General features: G+C 44.9%; 1 protein-coding gene across 1 annotated transcript in view; it reads right to left on the bottom strand.

Annotated features, from left to right (window-relative positions):
• LOC310782161 (NLR family CARD domain-containing protein 3-like) overlaps positions 1 to 10,897 on the bottom strand; it is a gene marked incomplete at its 3' end in the record, with an annotated part of 80,320 nt that extends 69,423 nt beyond the window's left edge. Inside the window, exons 1-2 of the mRNA XM_083642851.1 lie at positions 10,849 to 10,897; positions 7,790 to 7,927 (exon numbers count right to left, since the gene is read on the bottom strand). Coding sequence (XP_083498977.1) covers positions 7,790 to 7,863 — 74 coding nt within the window. The 5' untranslated portion in view covers positions 7,864 to 7,927; positions 10,849 to 10,897. The remainder of the gene's footprint in view (positions 1 to 7,789; positions 7,928 to 10,848) is intronic.
• Positions 10,898 to 17,652: the final 6,755 nt, after the last annotated feature.

Genomic DNA, 17,652 nt, shown 5'->3' on the forward strand with positions numbered 1-17,652 from the left:
GAGGGAGCCGCAGCCCTCCCTGCAGCCTTTCTCCACCCACTACCCATTTTGAAGCCCTAATAATGATCTCCATTGCCATGGTAAAAGCTAATGGGGAAATTGTACACCCTGCCATAATGCCTATCTCCAGCTGCTGCCAAGCTGTAGTGTAATCTGCTGTGGTAAAGCAGAGTTGAATATCTAAGAAGTAGGCTTTAACTAAGCTCTTTATACTACCTGGCACTCTAAAGAAATCAAAGGCCTCCCATAACAGACTATGCGGCACTGACCCGAAAGCATTAGCCAGGTCCAAGAATACTACATGCAGGTCTCTCTTCTCACGCCTAGCTGACTGGATTTGGTGCCAGATCATGCTGGTGTGCTCTAAGCACCCGGAGAAGCCAGGAATTCCAGCCTTTTTCACCGAAGTATCTATGACTGTTGTGAATAGTGCAGCTGACAACTAGGGAAAGACCTAGTGACAGCATGGAAAGACAGCTGACAGGAGGGATTAGACCCCACCGGGGCTGCAATGGGTTAGCTGCTCATTGTGGCAGTAGCCAAGGCCAATAGGCCATTGGTTACACCCAAACTTGCTACGAAACAGAATTATGAAAAAACACCCCTAGAGTCTGCGAGAGCGGGGGCGGAAGATGACTCACCTATGGTTGACACGGTTATTGACTCTGGAACGGACTTGACTATGAGTAGGGAAAACATGTCAGTGGAAGCCACTAGTTCAGATGTAGATGGAAAGAAGCGTCAGGTTTGCTTGTGTGGCTGGCAGAAGGTAACAACTTTGAGGGGCCTTAGAATCCATCAAGGCAGGAAGAGGTGCTTGGTAGAGGGAACACAGGGACCCCGCATTGATAATTATTTCTTAAGAAGTTTATCAAGTCAGTCGGGTGAAGTCCAGCGACAGGAAGTAACCCACAGCTCGCAGGACATCAGCACCCCTGATGTTGAGGCAGGTCCTAGCACCGAGGAAAGCAGAGAGGCCAGCCAGCCAAAAAGGGAGAAGATTAGCGGTCAGAAGCCTAGAGTTAAGTGGCCAGGTGCAGCGGAAAGTAGGAAGTGGGAAGATATCAATAGTGATTTGGTTAGGATGTTAGAGAAGCTTAAAGGAACTGCTGAGAGTAAGTTGGAGAAAATGGGAGATTGTATTTATGATTATGGTAAGGAAAGGTTTGGCGTCTTTGAGAAAAGGAAGAAACTAGAGGGTGAGGTAGTTAAATCTAGGCGCCAACAAGAGATAGATAGACTTATCCAGGAGAGAAGACAGCTTAAGAGGCAGTGGAGGAAAGCTACAGAGGTTGAGAAGGAAGGCATTGATTGCTTGCAGTCAGATGTGAGGGATCGGTTGGCAGTTTTAAGAAGAGCAGAGAGCATTAGGAAAAATAGGAAAAAGAAAGAGCGAGCTAGAATAGCATTCTATAAGGATCCATTTAGATTTGTGAAGTCATTGTTTAGTAAGGAAAAGAATGGTAGCCTTATGGTACCTAAGCAGAAGCTTGAGGAATATTTGGAGGAGGTTCACAAAGATAGGGAAAGGTTTAGAGAGATGACAGTCCCAGCTGATATTCCACCTATTGGTGAAATAGAGAGCCAGTGTGATGATAGCCCACCAAGGTGGAAAGAAGTTCAAGAAGTAGTGAGACGTGCAAGGGCCTCTTCAGCCCCGGGTCCTAATGGAGTCCCCTACCGGCTGTATAAGAGTGCTCCAGATGTGTTGCAGTTTCTATGGAAGCTGATGAAGGTAGTCTGGAAGAAGCAGGTTATTTCTAAGGCATGGCGTAGAGCAGGGGGAATCTTCATTCCTAAAGAAAGGGACTCGTTAGAGATAAGTCAGTTTAGACCTATCAGTCTACTTAATGTTGAAGGGAAGGTTTTCTTTAGTGTTGTGGCACAGAGGCTGTCTAGTTATCTAGAAAAGAATAGGCTAATAGATACTTCGGTGCAAAAGGCTGGAATTCCCGGCTTCTCCGGGTGCTTAGAGCACACCAGCATGATCTGGCACCAAATCCAGTCAGCTAGGCGTGAAAAGAGAGACCTGCATGTAGTATTCTTGGACCTGGCTAATGCTTTCGGGTCAGTGCCGCATAGTCTGTTATGGGAGGCCTTTGATTTCTTTAGAGTGCCAGGTAGTATAAAGAGCTTAGTTAAAGCCTACTTCTTAGATATTCAACTCTGCTTTACCACAGCAGAGTACACTACAGCTTGGCAGCAGCTGGAGATAGGCATTATGGCAGGGTGTACAATTTCCCCATTAGCTTTTACCATGGCAATGGAGATCATTATTAGGGCTTCAAAATGGGTAGTGGGTGGAGAAAGGCTGCAGGGAGGGCTGCGGCTCCCTCCAATTAGGGCATACATGGATGACATGACGACTATGACGTCAACCGCTCCATGTACTAGCAGATTGTTGGATAAGTTAAATAGTAATCTGCAGTGGGCTAGAATGAAAGTGAAGCCAAGTAGGTCCAGGAGTATTTCAATCATTAAAGGGAGGGTAGTAGGTAAGAAGTTTGTTATAAATGATGAGGTGGTGCCTACAGTGTTAGAGAAACCAGTCAAGAGTTTGGGAAGATGGTATGATGCAAGTCTCAGTGATAAGGGACAGTTTGAGGAGGTGAGGCAGGAAATGATTCAAGGTATTTCAAGTATAGACAAGTCAGGGCTCCCAGGAAAGTTAAAGTTGTGGTGTTTGCAGTTTGGATTGTTGCCTCGGTTGATGTGGCCACTGACAGTGTATGAGGTTCCCCTTTCAAAGGTAGAAAAGCTAGAAAGGATGATTAACTCATTCATTAGAAAATGGCTCGGAGTCCCACGCTGCCTAAGCAGTGTAGCCTTATATGGGAAAGGCATATTGGAATTGCCATTATCTAGCCTGACAGAGGAGTTCAAGTGTGCTAAGGTTAGACTGGAAATGACTCTGACTCAGTCAAAGGATCCAGTGGTTAGGAGTGTAGCGCCCACAGTTAAAACAGGGAGGAAGTGGAACCCAAAGGAGGCAGTACAGCAAGCACAGTCAGCTCTTAGACACAGGGATATCATAGGTCAGGTGCAGCATGGGCGTGGAGGCTTAGGGTTGTGCATAGGGAAACCTGTGTGGAACAAGGCATCAGTAATAGAAAAGAGGAAGATGGTAGTTGAAGAAGTACATAGGCAAGAGGAGGCAGTAAGATGTACTAAGGCAGTGTCGCAGGCAAAGCAAGGACAGTGGGTGAACTGGGAGAGTGTAGAGAAGAGAAAGTTGAAGTGGAGAGAGTTGTGGAGCATGGAGGCCAGCAGAATTAGATTTATTCTAGGGGCTACTTATGATGTGCTGCCATCTCCCCAGAACTTAAATCAGTGGTTGGGCGAGGATGGTGCCTGCCCGTTGTGTTCTAGTGTATGTACATTGAGGCATATACTGTCAGGGTGTAAGGTCAGTCTCTCCCAGGGGCGATACACCTGGCGTCACAACCAGGTGTTGAAATGTTTGGCAGCTGCAGTTGAGGAAAAGCGGCTAGAAGTAAATTCTCTAGTTGCTAGCAAAGAGAATAGACAGATCAAATTTGTACGTGAGGGAGAAAAGATTAGACCAATTAAGGTCAGGCACAAGTTAGGGCAGCTAAGTGTAGGTGGAGCCTGGGAAATGAGGGTTGACTTGAATGAACAGCTAGTCATCCCAGCATATATAGTTAGCACCCGGCTACGTCCGGACTTGTTACTGTGGTCTGAGGTAGAGAAGAGAGTTTATTTTATCGAACTCACAGTCCCGTGGGAAGATCGAGTTGAGGAGGCTTATGAGCGCAAGAAAGCTAGGTATGCTGAAATGGCAGCAGAGGCAGAGCAGCGAGGTTGGAGGGCTCGAGTGCGGCCTGTAGAGGTGGGCTGCCGTGGTTTTGTGGCAAAGTCCGTTATTGCCTTACTAACTGAGTTGGGCATTCGGGGACGGAGCCTGAAGCTTGCGGTTAGCAACATGTCTCAGGCAGCAGAACGAGCAAGTGAATGGCTGTGGATAAGGAGGAAACATGCTAGCTGGGGAGCTCGCTAAGGTCAGATTGATTGTTTGTTGTTGGTCATGATTAACGGTCCGCATCAACAGGGCTGAATCATTGACAGTGGTGGTGTAGTTAGGGATTGTTTGTTGTTGGTCATGATTAACGGTCCGCATCAACAGGGCTGAATCATTGACGGTGGTGGTGTAGTTAGGGATTGTTTGTTGGTCATGATTAACGGTCCGCATCAACAGGGCTGAATCATTGACAGTGGTGGTGTAGTTAGGGATTGTTTGTTGGTGGTCATGATTAACGGTCCGCATCAACAGGGCTGAATCATTGACAGTGGTGGTGTAGTCAGGAATGTCATACCGAATCGACCTGGATAGCTAGGCTTAGATAGTGAGGTAATATGCAGTTGTGCGGTGGTAGCATGGAGGGGGGTGTTTCCAGGACGCTGGATTACACCGTTAAGCCTTCTTGAGGTGTCGTGGGCCTAACTTAACGAAACGTCGGTGAAGGAAGGTGCCCACTTGAAAACCCCAATGACATGCTTCATACTGCTGTTGGCTAGGGTAGGTAACTGGTGATTTGTGTCTTGTTTATTAGTTTGTTAGCCTGTTAGCTTGTTTTATTCTGGATTGGGCTTCTAAATGTGTTTTTCCTCGGATTTTGGCACAAGGGATAGTAACATCTTGTCCTGTGTATTAATTAATTCTTTTCTAGATAACTAGACAGCCTCTGTGCCACAACACTAAAGAAAACCTTCCCTTCAACATTAAGTAGACTGATAGGTCTAAACTGACTTATCTCTAACGAGTCCCTTTCTTTAGGAATGAAGATTCTCCCTGCTCTACGCCACGCCTTAGGAATAACCTGCTTCTTCCAGACTACCTTCATCAGCTTCCATAGAAACTGCAACACATCTGGCGCACTCTTATACAGCCGGTAGGGGACTCCATTAGGACCCGGGGCTGAAGAGGCCCTTGCACGTCTCACTACTTCTTGAACTTCTTTCCAGCTTGGTGGGCTATCATCACACTGGCTCTCTATTTCACCGATAGGTGGAATATCAGCTGGGACTGTCATCTCTCTAAACCTTTCCCTATCTTTGTGAACCTCCTCCAAATATTCCTCAAGCTTCTGCTTAGGTACCATAAGGCTACCATTCTTTTCCTTACTAAACAATGACTTCACAAATCTAAATGGATCCTTATAGAATGCTATTCTAGCTCTCTCTTTCTTTTTCCTATTTTTCCTAATGCTCTCTGCTCTTCTTAAAACTGCCAACCGCTCCCTCACATCTGACTGCAAGCAATCAATGCCTTCCTTCTCAACCTCTGTAGCTTTCCTCCACTGCCTCTTAAGCTGTCTTCTCCTGGATAAGTCTATCTATCTCTTGTTGGCGCCTAGATTTAACTACCTCACCCTCTAGTTTCTTCCTTTTCTCAAATACGCCAAACCTTTCCTTACCATAATCATAAATACAATCTCCCATTTTCTCCAACTTACTCTCAGCAGTTCCTTTAAGCTTCTCTAACATCCTAACCAAATCACTATTGATATCTTCCCACTTCCTACTTTCCGCTGCACCTGGCCACTTAACTCTAGGCTTCTGACCGCTAATCTTCTCCCTTTTTGGCTGGCTGGCCTCTCTGCTTTCCTCGGTGCTAGGACCTGCCTCAACATCAGGGGTGCTGATGTCCTGCGAGCTGTGGGTTACTTCCTGTCGCTGGACTTCACCCGACTGACTTGATAAACTTCTTAAGAAATAATTATCAATGCGGGGTCCCTGTGTTCCCTCTACCAAGCACCTCTTCCTGCCTTGATGGATTCTAAGGCCCCTCAAAGTTGTTACCTTCTGCCAGCCACACAAGCAAACCTGACGCTTCTTTCCATCTACATCTGAACTAGTGGCTTCCACTGACATGTTTTCCCTACTCATAGTCAAGTCCGTTCCAGAGTCAATAACCGTGTCAACCATAGGTGAGTCATCTTCCGCCCCCGCTCTCGCAGACTCTAGGGGTGTTTTTTCATAATTCTGTTTCGTAGCAACTAAGTTTGGGTGTAACCAATGGCCTATTGGCCTTGGCTACTGCCACAATGAGCAGCTAACCCATTGCAGCCCCGATGGGGTCTAATCCCTCCTGTCAGCTGTCTTTCCATGCTGTCACTAGGTCTTTCCCTAGTTGTCAGCTGCACTATTCACAACAGTCACTAGCCTAAGCTAGCTTTAGTATTAATTAATACACAGGACAAGATGTTACTATCCCTTGTGCCAAAATCTGAGGAAAAACACATTTAGAAGTCCAATCCAGAATAAAACAAGCTAACAGGCTAACAAACTAATTAAGTAGACACAAATCACCAGTTACCTACCCTAGCCAACAGCAGTATGAAGCATGTCATTGGGGTTTTCAAGTGGGCACCTTCCTTCACCGACGTTTCGTTAAGTTAGGCCCACGACACCTCAAGAAGGCTTAACGGTGTAATCCAGCGTCCTGGAAACACCCCCCTCCATGCTACCACCGCACAACTGCATATTACCTCACTATCTAAGCCTAGCTATCCAGGTCGGTTCGGTATGACATTCCTGACTACACCACCACTGTCAATGATTCAGCCCTGTTGATGCTGACCGTCAATCATGACCAACAACAAACAATCCCTAACTACACCACCACTGTCAATGATTCAGCCCTGTTGAATATAATATAATGACACTATCGTACTATACAGAGTGCTGTAAGCTGCTAGCGAACCTGTTGAGTCAGCCTCCTTAGTGTGGAGAGTTTTCCTTTCATTTTCAGACTGTTTCGTTTAAGTTTGCTAAGCTAGTTAGCTTTTTGCTAGCCAGTGGCTCTGTGCTTCTGCTAACGTTAGCCCCGGCCGCAGTCAGTACGCGGCGTGTGCCGGTCGGAGTCACGTTATATTTATATGGGTCATGTGGTGTAATGTGTATAGTACGTTTATGTGTGTTTCTGTTATTCCTTTTTGTAGAGATATGTGGAGAGAGATGTGTGGAGCGATGTGTGAAATCTTGTTTTTGTTTCTCCTGTGAAGGTATGTTTGTTCCATGTGTTTATTTTAAATTGTTTATATTTTGCACACAAAAAAGAGAATTGGGTTGTTGTGGGTGGAAATTGTATGTAATTAGTCAATTGCAGTGAATGTATTTTGTATATTGTATAACACTTTATTTTGTTTATTATTTATTTTTATATACCATTTTATATTGTACATTATACATTTGTATACTGTATAAGGCAGTTGCACTTATGCTGGTTCCAGAATGTGGAGAGAGATGTTTGGAGCGTTGTGTGACACCTTGTTTTTGTTTCTCCTGTGAAGTAAAACCGTACTGATCATCCAGCACACGGTGTGTGTCATTCAGCCAACCAAATACACAACGCAGAATAGAGGCTGTTACAATTGCGCACGCGCCAATAGGGCAGGCAAGGCCGTGCAGCAGCCGAGCTGCGTATGCGAGCTGCAGGGCCAGCTCGGCGAGCTGCAGGATGGGCGAGGCCACGCAGAGGGCAAGCCTAGGAATCGAGCGCACGAGATGCCTTGTGGGTTTAAAAGTCCAATATTCACCTCATTGTCTCCTAAATTGACCAACTCATGAAGCTGTGGTCACTTTACAGAGATTCCTGCTGCATTCAGGTGCTCCTCCCATCGTTTGACAGGTAAGTACGTTATGTATTCAAATACTTTTTAGACATACTGTACATAACAAAATGACTCTGAAGAAACCATGTGGTACAAAGATACTTTGAGTCAGATGACAACAAACACATCTGTTTTCACCAGTTTTAAGTTTTTACCTTTTATCAGTAGAGTGGTGTCCAGGTTTGAAGAATGTTTGAAGACGTTTGAAGATGTTTGAAGGACGATCCATAGACCGGTCACTCCCGATGGACACACAGCTTTGGACAGAGGAGTCTGCTCTGTCCTGCTGGATCCTGATAGAAACACAGGATGGACAAAGCAGAGCTGATGTAGGCCTCAGGGGTGCTCTTTACACTTCAGTTCATTCAATATTTTCAGAGTTATTCAAACTCAGACTCCATTTCTTTTCAACAACATAATTTACAGTTCAAATATTCATACACTCAGAGGGGCGAGTGCAGGACAGATGACTTTACTCTGACCAAAATCCAACTAGATGAAAAAAGCTGTCATAATAGAACAGGACTATAGTGTCTTGGAACTGTCTGCCAAGTAATATTTGTTCCATCAAAGGAAAGGCATGTTTTAAAAGTATACTCAGAGCTCACCTACACACACTTGTAACTTATTTAAAACAGAAATAATGTTTCATGTTTGTTAATTTGAGTATATATTCTAACTAAAACTGTCGGCTGTGTTTTTTATATATGCATTGCTTTGCTGCTTGTTTTTTCAATTATATTTTTTTGTAAAGCACCTTGAATTGCCTTTGTGTATGAAAGGTGCTATATAAATAAATTTGACTTGACTTGACTTGACGGACTGGAGGAACTTCTTCATAGTTCTAAAAACAGTTGGAAGAAACTTCCTCCTTTTGCGAGCCTGGTGTCCACCCGCTATGCTGACCACCCGCAATGCTGACCTTAGGTTTATGCGTGGGGGGTGGGAGAGCTTAGGGTTAGGGTCTGGGGGAGGTTATAGGTTTAGGCGTGGGGGGAGGTTAGGATTAGACGTGGGGGCTGGGAGAGCTTAGCTCCAGCCGGTCCACCGACACGCTGTATGCCGCCTCGCTCAGCTGGTTCTGCTTGTGGGCTATCGGCATTGCGGCCTGTCGGCACATAGACGCGGCACCGCGAGCCTAGGAATCGAGCACAAGTAATGTGCGAGATTAAGATTCAGGGATTGAGATCTCAGGGATTGAAGACCTCATTCAGGGGGTGTAAAGAGCACCCGTGCGGGTGACCTGTTGGAGCTGGATTTTTTAATTAGGCCAGATTAATTGCCCTAGTTTCCCTAAGGCTGATTGCCATATATAAGGCTGAGGCTATAGTTCAGTGATGATGTCATATCATCAGTGATTATGTCATCAGTGATGATGTCATCATTCTGAGGCTCACAAGAGAGTCTGAGGGAGAGAGAGGAGAGGGGGAGAGAGACTGAGGGAGAGAGAGGAGAGGGAGATAGACTGAGGAAGAGGAGGAGAGGGACAGGGACTGAGGGAGAGAGAGGAGAGGGAGAGAGGGGGGGAGAGACTGAGGGAGAGAGGGAGAGAGCGAGGGAGACATTGCACCTATGCTGGTTCCCGGTAGGTCACGCTTCTCACCTGCTCTCTCATTTTTGTTTTTATATTAAATTTTTCTCTATCTTATAATGACACTATCGTACAATACAGAGTGCTGTAAGCTGCTAGCGAACCTGTTGAGTCAGCCTCCTTAGTGTGGAGAGTTTTCATTTCATTTTCAGACTGTTTCGTTTAAGTTTGCTAAGCTAGTTAGCTTTTTACTAGCCAGTGGCTCCGAGGCTGTTACAATTGCACGCGCGCCAATAGGGCAGGTAAGGCCGTGCATCAGCCGTGCAGCAGCCGAGCTGCGTATGCGAGCTGCAGGGCCAGCTCGGCGAGCTGCAGGATGGGCGAGGCCATGCAGAGGGCAAGCCTAGGAATCGAGCGCGCGAGATGCCTTGTGGGTCTAAAAGTCCAATATTCACCTCATTATCTCCTAGATTTACCAACTCATGAAGCTGTGGTCACTTTACAGAGATTCCTGCTGCCTTCAGGTGCTCCTCCCATCGTTTGACAGGTAAGTACGTCATGTATTCAAATACTTTTTAGACATACTGTACATAACAAAATGACTCTGAAGAAACCATGTGGTACCAAGCTACTTTGAGTCAGATGACAACAAACACATCTGTTTTCACCAGTTTTAAGTTTGTACCTTTTATCAGTAGAGTGGTGTCCATGTTTGAAGACAAAAGGATGCTCCATAGAGCGGTCACTCCCCATGGACACACAGCTTTGGACAGAGGAGTCTGCTCTGTCCTGCTGGATCCTGATAGAAACACAGGATGGACAAAGCAGAGCTGATGTAGGAAGAAGGTTAGACAGACAGACAGACAGACAGACAGACAGACAGACAGTATGTCACAGTAACAGACCAGTAAATAACACTGACCCGGTTACAGACTGGTTATACTGGACAGCTCTCAGTGTGTTACAGTAACAGACTGGTTATACTGGACAGCTCTCAGTGTGACACAGTAACAGACTGGTTATACTGGACAGCTCTCAGTGTGCCACAGTAACAGACTGGTTATACTGGACAGATCTCAGTGTGTCACAGTAACAGACTGGTTATACTGGACAGCTCTCAGTGTGACACAGTAACAGACTGGTTATACTGGACAGCTCTCAGTGTGTCACAGTAACAGACTGGTTATACTGGACAGCTCTCAGTGTGACACAGTAACAGACTGGTTATACTGGACAGCTCTCAGTGTGTCACAGTAACAGACTGGTTATACTGGACAGCTCTCAGTGTGTCACAGTAACAGACTGGTTATACTGGACAGCTCTCAGTGTGACACAGTAACAGACTGGTTATACTGGACAGCTCTCAGTGTGTCACAGTAACAGACTGGTAATACTGGACAGCTCTCAGTGTGTCACAGTAACAGACTGGTTATACTGGACAGCTCTCAGTGTGTCACAGTAACAGACTGGTTATACTGGACAGCTCTCAGTGTGTCACAGTAACAGACTGGTTATACTGGACAGCTCTCAGTGTGACACAGTAACAGACTGGTTATACTGGACAGCTCTCAGTGTGTGAAGAAGAGTCATGCTGAAAAAGAACATTCATGCTCAGCAGACCTTCTCTGCATGAGTCATAGTTAAAACATGAGACAGTAACATTGTAACACTGGAACAACTTACTTCTCTTCAGAAGAATGGTGTCCATCTTTAAAATTAAGCGATCCATCCTTTGAGCGGTCGCTCTTCAGAGACACACAGCTGGGTTGAGGAGAGTCGGGTCTCTTCTTCTGGATCCTGAGTGCAATAAACCCCCCAAGGTAGATTAGACAGACTAGTGCAATAAACCCCCCAAGGCAGATTAGACATACTAGTGCAACAAACCCCCCAAGGCAGATTAGACATACTAGTGCAATAAACCCCCCAAGGCAGATTAGACATACTAGTGCAATACACCCCCCAAGGCAGATTAGACATACTAGTGCAATACACCCCCCAAGGTAGATTAGACATACTAATGCAATAAACCCCCCAAGGCAGATTAGACATACTAGTGCAACAAACCCCCCAAGGCAGATTAGACATACTAGTGCAATAACCCCCCCCCCCCCCCAGGTAGATTAGACAAATACTTTTTAGACATACTGTACATAACAAAATGGACTCTGAAGAAACCATGTGGTACAAAGCTACTTTGAGTCAGATGACAACAAACATCTGTTTTCACCAGTTTTAAGTTTGTACCTTTTATCAGTAGAGTGGTGTCCATGTTTGAAGACAAAAGGATGATCCATAGAGCGGTCACTCCCCATGGACACACAGCTTTGGACAGAGGAGTCTGCTCTGTCCTGCTGGATCCTGATAGAAACACAGGATGGACAAAGCAGAGCTGATGTAGGAGCAAGGTTAGACAGACAGACAGACAGACAGACAGACAGACAGACAGGCAGGCAGGCAGGCAGGCAGGCAGGCAGGCAGACAGACAGACAGACAGACAGGCAGACAATCACTGACTACATCAACTTTTGTGTTGATAACGTTGTTCCAAAAAAGAAAATTCTCCACTTCGCCAATAACAAGTCTTACATCACAAAGGATGTAAAAGCATGCATCAACAAAAAGAAAAATGCTTTTAAAAATAGTGATAGGGTGGGTGTGGCCACAGCTCAAAAGGAACTGAATGTGATGCCGAGGAAGGCCAGAGGGAGACACCGGGCTGCTCTGGAAGAGAGTGTCAGCACCATGAATACAAAAAGGTTGTGGAATTGTATGAAAAGTATAACAAATAGGAATCCTAACCGAAAGCACATTGTCACTTTGAATGATTTGGACAGAGCGAACGAGTTGAATGACTTATTTCTTAGATTCGACTCGGACTCGTCTAAGCAGACGGCAGTGGATTAAAATATTGATTTTAATTCAGTTTTATTTCCCTTGTGTAACACTTCTGATCGTCTGTTCATTGACCCACAACAGGTACAGAGCATTTTCAGTAAGGTTTGTAACAAGAAATCCACAGGGCCTGACGGCTTGTCAGCTTTCGTGCTAAAAACATGCTCAGCAGAGCTTACAGCTGCCTGGTGTCCGATCTTCCAACAGTCTGTAGACAGTCACACTGTTCCTGCCCTGTGGAAAAAATCACTGATCATTCCAGTACCTAAAGTATCTTGTCCTGATGGGAATGAGGATTTTAGACCTGTTGCTCTAAAGGCCATGGCACACCAATCAAACATTCTCAAACAAACACAAACAAACACGAACAAACACCAACAGACAGTTCTGTGAATGTTGGCAGATGTTCGTGTTTGTTTGAAAGCATGGCACACCGAACGAACATATTCAGCACAACAGTTGTTCTAATTTCAGCCAAATGGTGGCGGTAATGCAACAATAACTATGCCAACTGCCGTAAAACACCAAAGAAGAAGAAGCTGACCAAATAACTTCCGTGTTTACTTCGACCGAAACTGCTTTTACAAAGCAGAAGAAGACCTACACTGCTGATGCGGACAACAAGACACATTTAACGACGCTAAAACATTTGACCAAGAATGGAGAGTGAAGAGGACATAATATACGGTCATTTAGAGACACTCGTTGGAATACTGTGTTTCAAATTGGCAAAACGTCTTCAAACACACAGAAAACAGAGGAAACTATGGAGTCGGCTTTGGTTATTGAGAAGACAACACAAGGGAGCGTATCATCTTTGCCGTGAGCTGGAAAATGAAGACAGATCTGGTTTTGTCAACTTCTCTCGATTTGCACCAGAGCAGTACACAAGGCTGTTGGAAAAGGTTACACCACTAATAAGCCGTGAAAATACAAATTACAGGGACTGCATCTCTCCAGGGGAGCGACTGATGGTCACTTTGAGGTTTTTGGCAACAGGTGAGTAGGCTAACGTTAGTTAACTTAGCCCCTATCAGGACTGCTACTCTAGCTAACGCTTAGCTAGGGTAGCAGTCCTGATAAGCTTAACCATGTCCTAGTCAAATTGTGAAACACAGTGGCATACAGGCAATACAAATAACTCTGGATTAACATTATTCTTCATGTAAATCCCAGGGGAGACCTTCCAGAGCCTGTCCTATCTATTTCGGATGGGTGTTTCTACAATAAGAGGCATTGTTCCTGAAACATGTGAAGCCATCTTCAAAGTCTTGAGTGACGAATACATGAAGGTAAGTCACCTACATAATGCAGTCTGAATGGAATTGGGACTACTTAGGTTTCCCCTCACTAATTGCCTTGGTAGATGTAATGGGACTAACCAAATGGTTGCTGCTAACAACGTTTTCAAACACTCAGACCACCAAAAACATTTTCATGTTTTTATTGTGCTTTTGTCATATTGTATTACAATGTAGAAATGTAGGCTACCGTGCCTTCATTTTCAAAGCACAATTTTGTAACAGTATGAAAGTATTTTACCAGGTCATAAACAACAGCTTGTGAGATAATAAATAATAATAATAAATAAAAATAAATAAATTACATACAATGTAGAACAATAAATAATTGCACATCCATCATTTAACTGATGATTCAAATGGTTCCTAGACCTGAAGATGAGAATGACATCTATTCTTCAAACACCTATTCTTCAAACACATCAACAGATGTCTCAACACAACAAACATGCTTAAATGAACACAATTCTTCCTCTAGTTTTGTGGGAAGTAGAATGGTGGAGGACATGTTTAGAAGTTAGTGAATTCATCTTGGCGTGGTGGTTGGAACATTGTAGTATATAGAATTTGGCCGAACTGATACTGAACATAACTCAACCGCTGTGGATCAGTTATAGCCCTTAATTCTTTCTCCAGATACTGACAGTAGGCTGTGATGTGGTCAGCTGGAGGTGCATTCTGCTGTCTCCTTTCTAAAATCTGCAGTGTATTGTTGATGCACTGAATGATTTCTGTATTTTCTTTATCATCGTCAGTATTCTTTCTCTTGGCCTTTCTTTTCCTGACTGGTGAATGGAGTTGAGAGGAGGAGGGGAGGGGAGGGGAGGGGAGGGGAGAGGAGGGGGTGGAGGAGAGGAGGTGAGAGGAGGGGGTGAATAAGTCTCAGTTATCTGTGTGGACAGATTTTCCTCTGTGTCTTGTTCCCCGGCGTCCACCTCTGCTCCAGTGTTCAGTGATGTGTCGGTGTCGGTGATATCCTAAACACACAACAAAGGCAGAGGTAAAAAATCAACAACATAAGATTAATTTATGTCTGTTTCTTTTTCAGTGTCCTACCACCACGGAGGAATGGAACGAAGTTGCAACTCTCTTCCAAAACAGATGGCAATTTCCTAATTGCATAGGCGCTTTAGATGGAAAGCATATTGCTATTCGTCCCCCACCAAACAGTGGATCACTGTTTTGGAACTACAAGCACTTTAACTCAATCGTGCTGATGGCTCTTGTAGACAGCAACTACAAATTTCTTTATGTGGATGTTGGTTGCAACGGGAGAGTTTCAGATGGGGGTGTTTTTAGGGGGTGTTCTTTACAGCAGTCCCTGGAAAAGAAGACAGCGAATGTGCCCCAACCAGCTCCTATCAATGGACAGGACGAGCCACTGCCTTTCTGTATAGTGGCTGATGAGGCATTCCCTCTAAAACCATACCTGCTCAAACCCTATTCTAGAAGAGGACTGACTGTCGAGCAGCAAATCTTTAACTACAGGCTTTCGCGGGCACGCAGAGTGGTAGAAAACGCCTTTGGAATCCTGGCTAACCGCTGGCGTGTCTTGCTCACTACAATCAGTCTCTGCCCAGAGAAAGTGGAGAAGGTGGTTTTGGCTGCATGTGTTTTGCATAATTACTTGAGAGATGAATGTGGGGGGCTGTACTCTGCTGAAATCAGTGACAGAGAAGGACCAGATGAGGCGACTCCAGGGACAGGCACCTGGAGACGAGACCATCCGCTACCCTCAGCACCACTGCCAGCATCCACAAACCCCACTGACTATGCAAAGCAGTGCAGGGAGAAGCTGACCCTCTACTTCTCTTCTGAAGCTGGTGCCGTCCCCTGGCAATGGGACAAAATCTAAAAGCTTATCTCTCAAAGGCTAACAAGGAGGAAAAAAATAAGAGACCCAAAGTGAATGTCATTTCCTGCTTCAGCATGCGTACCAAGGGATTTTCATCCACCATTTATTTTCCCATAGACATTTCATAAAATGCTTATAAAATAGTTTTACTTGGTCAAACTAAATGATTCAGCTATATTTAGAAAAAAGAGAGAACACAGAACATCTCACTCGGACCAAAACCAAAAATTTAAAAAATATTTCTGCATTTCTTTTTAAGGTTTTGGTCCGAGTGAACTGTTCTATGGTCTCTCCTGTTTATACATATAGCTGAATCCTTTGGTTCAGGGGATGGGGATGGGGATGAATAAATGGCAGTTTAGCAAATTAAAGAATTGTGGTCATTGTCTCCATATTGTGTTATTGTTGCTCAATAACAATTGTTGTGATTCAATAGGTAGATTTACCTGCTCATTTAAATTGGAAGTTGAAGGCCTCTTCTTCACATGGCACCTGAGGAAAGCCAGGCGTTCGGTGAACCAGATGTGTCTGGACGTCTGCTTGGTGGCTTCACTCCCAGAGGGTGGAATTTGAATGTACCGGCGGAATTGTGACCTAAAAGAATCCATTTTCTTCTTCACATCGTTTGCTGAGAATAAATAAACAAATACACGTTACATGATGCATACAAATGTGCGTGCATCTGGCAATGCTGACAACTTACCCGACACCTTTTCGACATAACACATATTGTAGCCAATCACTCACTCGCACAGTATGTAACATTAACTATTATTTGTATGTTTCTGTAGTTTATTTGGTTGCAACAAGCTTGTGCAGCTCACAGTTCAAGCTAATGGCATGCTAATGTTAAACCCCCTTACGCTAGCATTAGCTACTTGGCTAGCTAACGTTAGCCCACTATAAACTCACCAGTAGTGCCGAGTCTTTCCGCAATCTCTTCTATTGCTTTCACCCGGCTGTTTCTGTTGGAGAATTTTTTAGATGATACGTCGTACAGTTCTCTTTTTGATTCCCATAGCTCTACCAGGAGTTCCTCTCGTTCCAGCGTCCAAAACGAAGCCATCTCACGGCCCCTGGCCAGCGAACTGGCAGCTAAACTCCAAAGAGGCTGCTGTGTGCGGCATTAGGCGCGCATGCGTGAGCTCCGTTTCCATGGATACGCGACTGAAAACATGGGAAGTTACCAGACAACAGCGAACAGCGAACAACGCCGGATTGAACAAGTCGAATCCTGGCAAACATGACAGAACATCGCCAAACACGAACAGACAAGGACAGACAGCTATGGCACACCAAACGAACATTTGTCTTTGTTCGTGTTTGTTCGTGTTTGTTTGACAATGTTCGTTTGGTGTGCCATGGCTTTAACATGCGGGCTAATGAAATGTTTTGAGAGAGTTATTGTGAACCATCTTAAGACAGAGATGACTTCTTGTATGGACCCCTTACAATTTGCTTACAGGGAGGGGCGCAGCACAGAGGATGCTGCTGTCTGTGTGACTCACTTGATCAGTAAACACTTAGACTCAGACCCCAAAGCCTATGCACGTGTCTTATTTGCCGATTTTAGTTCGGCATTTGACACTCTCCGACCTCAGGTGCTTGTCCAGAAGCTAATTAATATGAACATTAATCCATTCATAATTAAATGGTTCTACTCTCTTTTAACAGATAGGACTCAACAGGTCAAGGTCAATTCTTCCCTCTCCACTGCTAAACATTGCAGTACAGTTGCCCCCCAGGGGGGGGGGGGGGGGTGAGCTCACCCTTTCTTTTCACTGCATACACCAACGATTGCAGGAATAGTCAGCCAAGCAACTTTGTCATCAAATTTTCAGATGACACCATTATTTTAAGCTTGCTGCAGGGTGATGAATGCCCCTCCATTTACTACAGGGAGATAGTTACTTTTAAAGAGTGGTGCGAGAGCAAGCGCGTCGATTTGGGTGGGGTTGGTGGGGTCCGGACCCTACCAACATTTCAGGGTGTCCAATTGTCCCTACCAACTTTTAAGCAACCTTATTTGCATTATCTTTGGAGTGCAGTTATATAGGTCATTTAGATTGTCTTCCCATATTTTGCAAGGATAGAATTGACCCGACCATTATTGAGTGAAATTAGTTTGCAATATGTTCAAAGTTACATTTACCCCTGTTTTTCACAACTGAATGAATGGACTGGCCCAACTCCCGTTTGATTGGCTCATTTGGCTGATGACCAACAAACGCCCACCCACACACAGTTTTCCGGGTTATAGAAATCACGTGCAGCAGACAGACCCTCCTGTTGGCGACAAATCTGGAGACTTTTTCTGACATGGGATTAACATTACCAGCAAGCAGCAGTGACGCAGCAGTGCAGTAGTGCAAGCAGCAGCAAGCAGGTAAGTCCTGCTAGCATCAATGCTAATTTAGCAAAGTACAGCGCGCAGCTGAA

The sequence above is a fragment of the Poromitra crassiceps genome (genome assembly GCF_964638095.1).
Source record: "Poromitra crassiceps genome assembly, chromosome: 9".
In the NCBI taxonomy this organism is placed as follows: Eukaryota; Metazoa; Chordata; class Actinopteri; order Beryciformes; family Melamphaidae; genus Poromitra; species Poromitra crassiceps.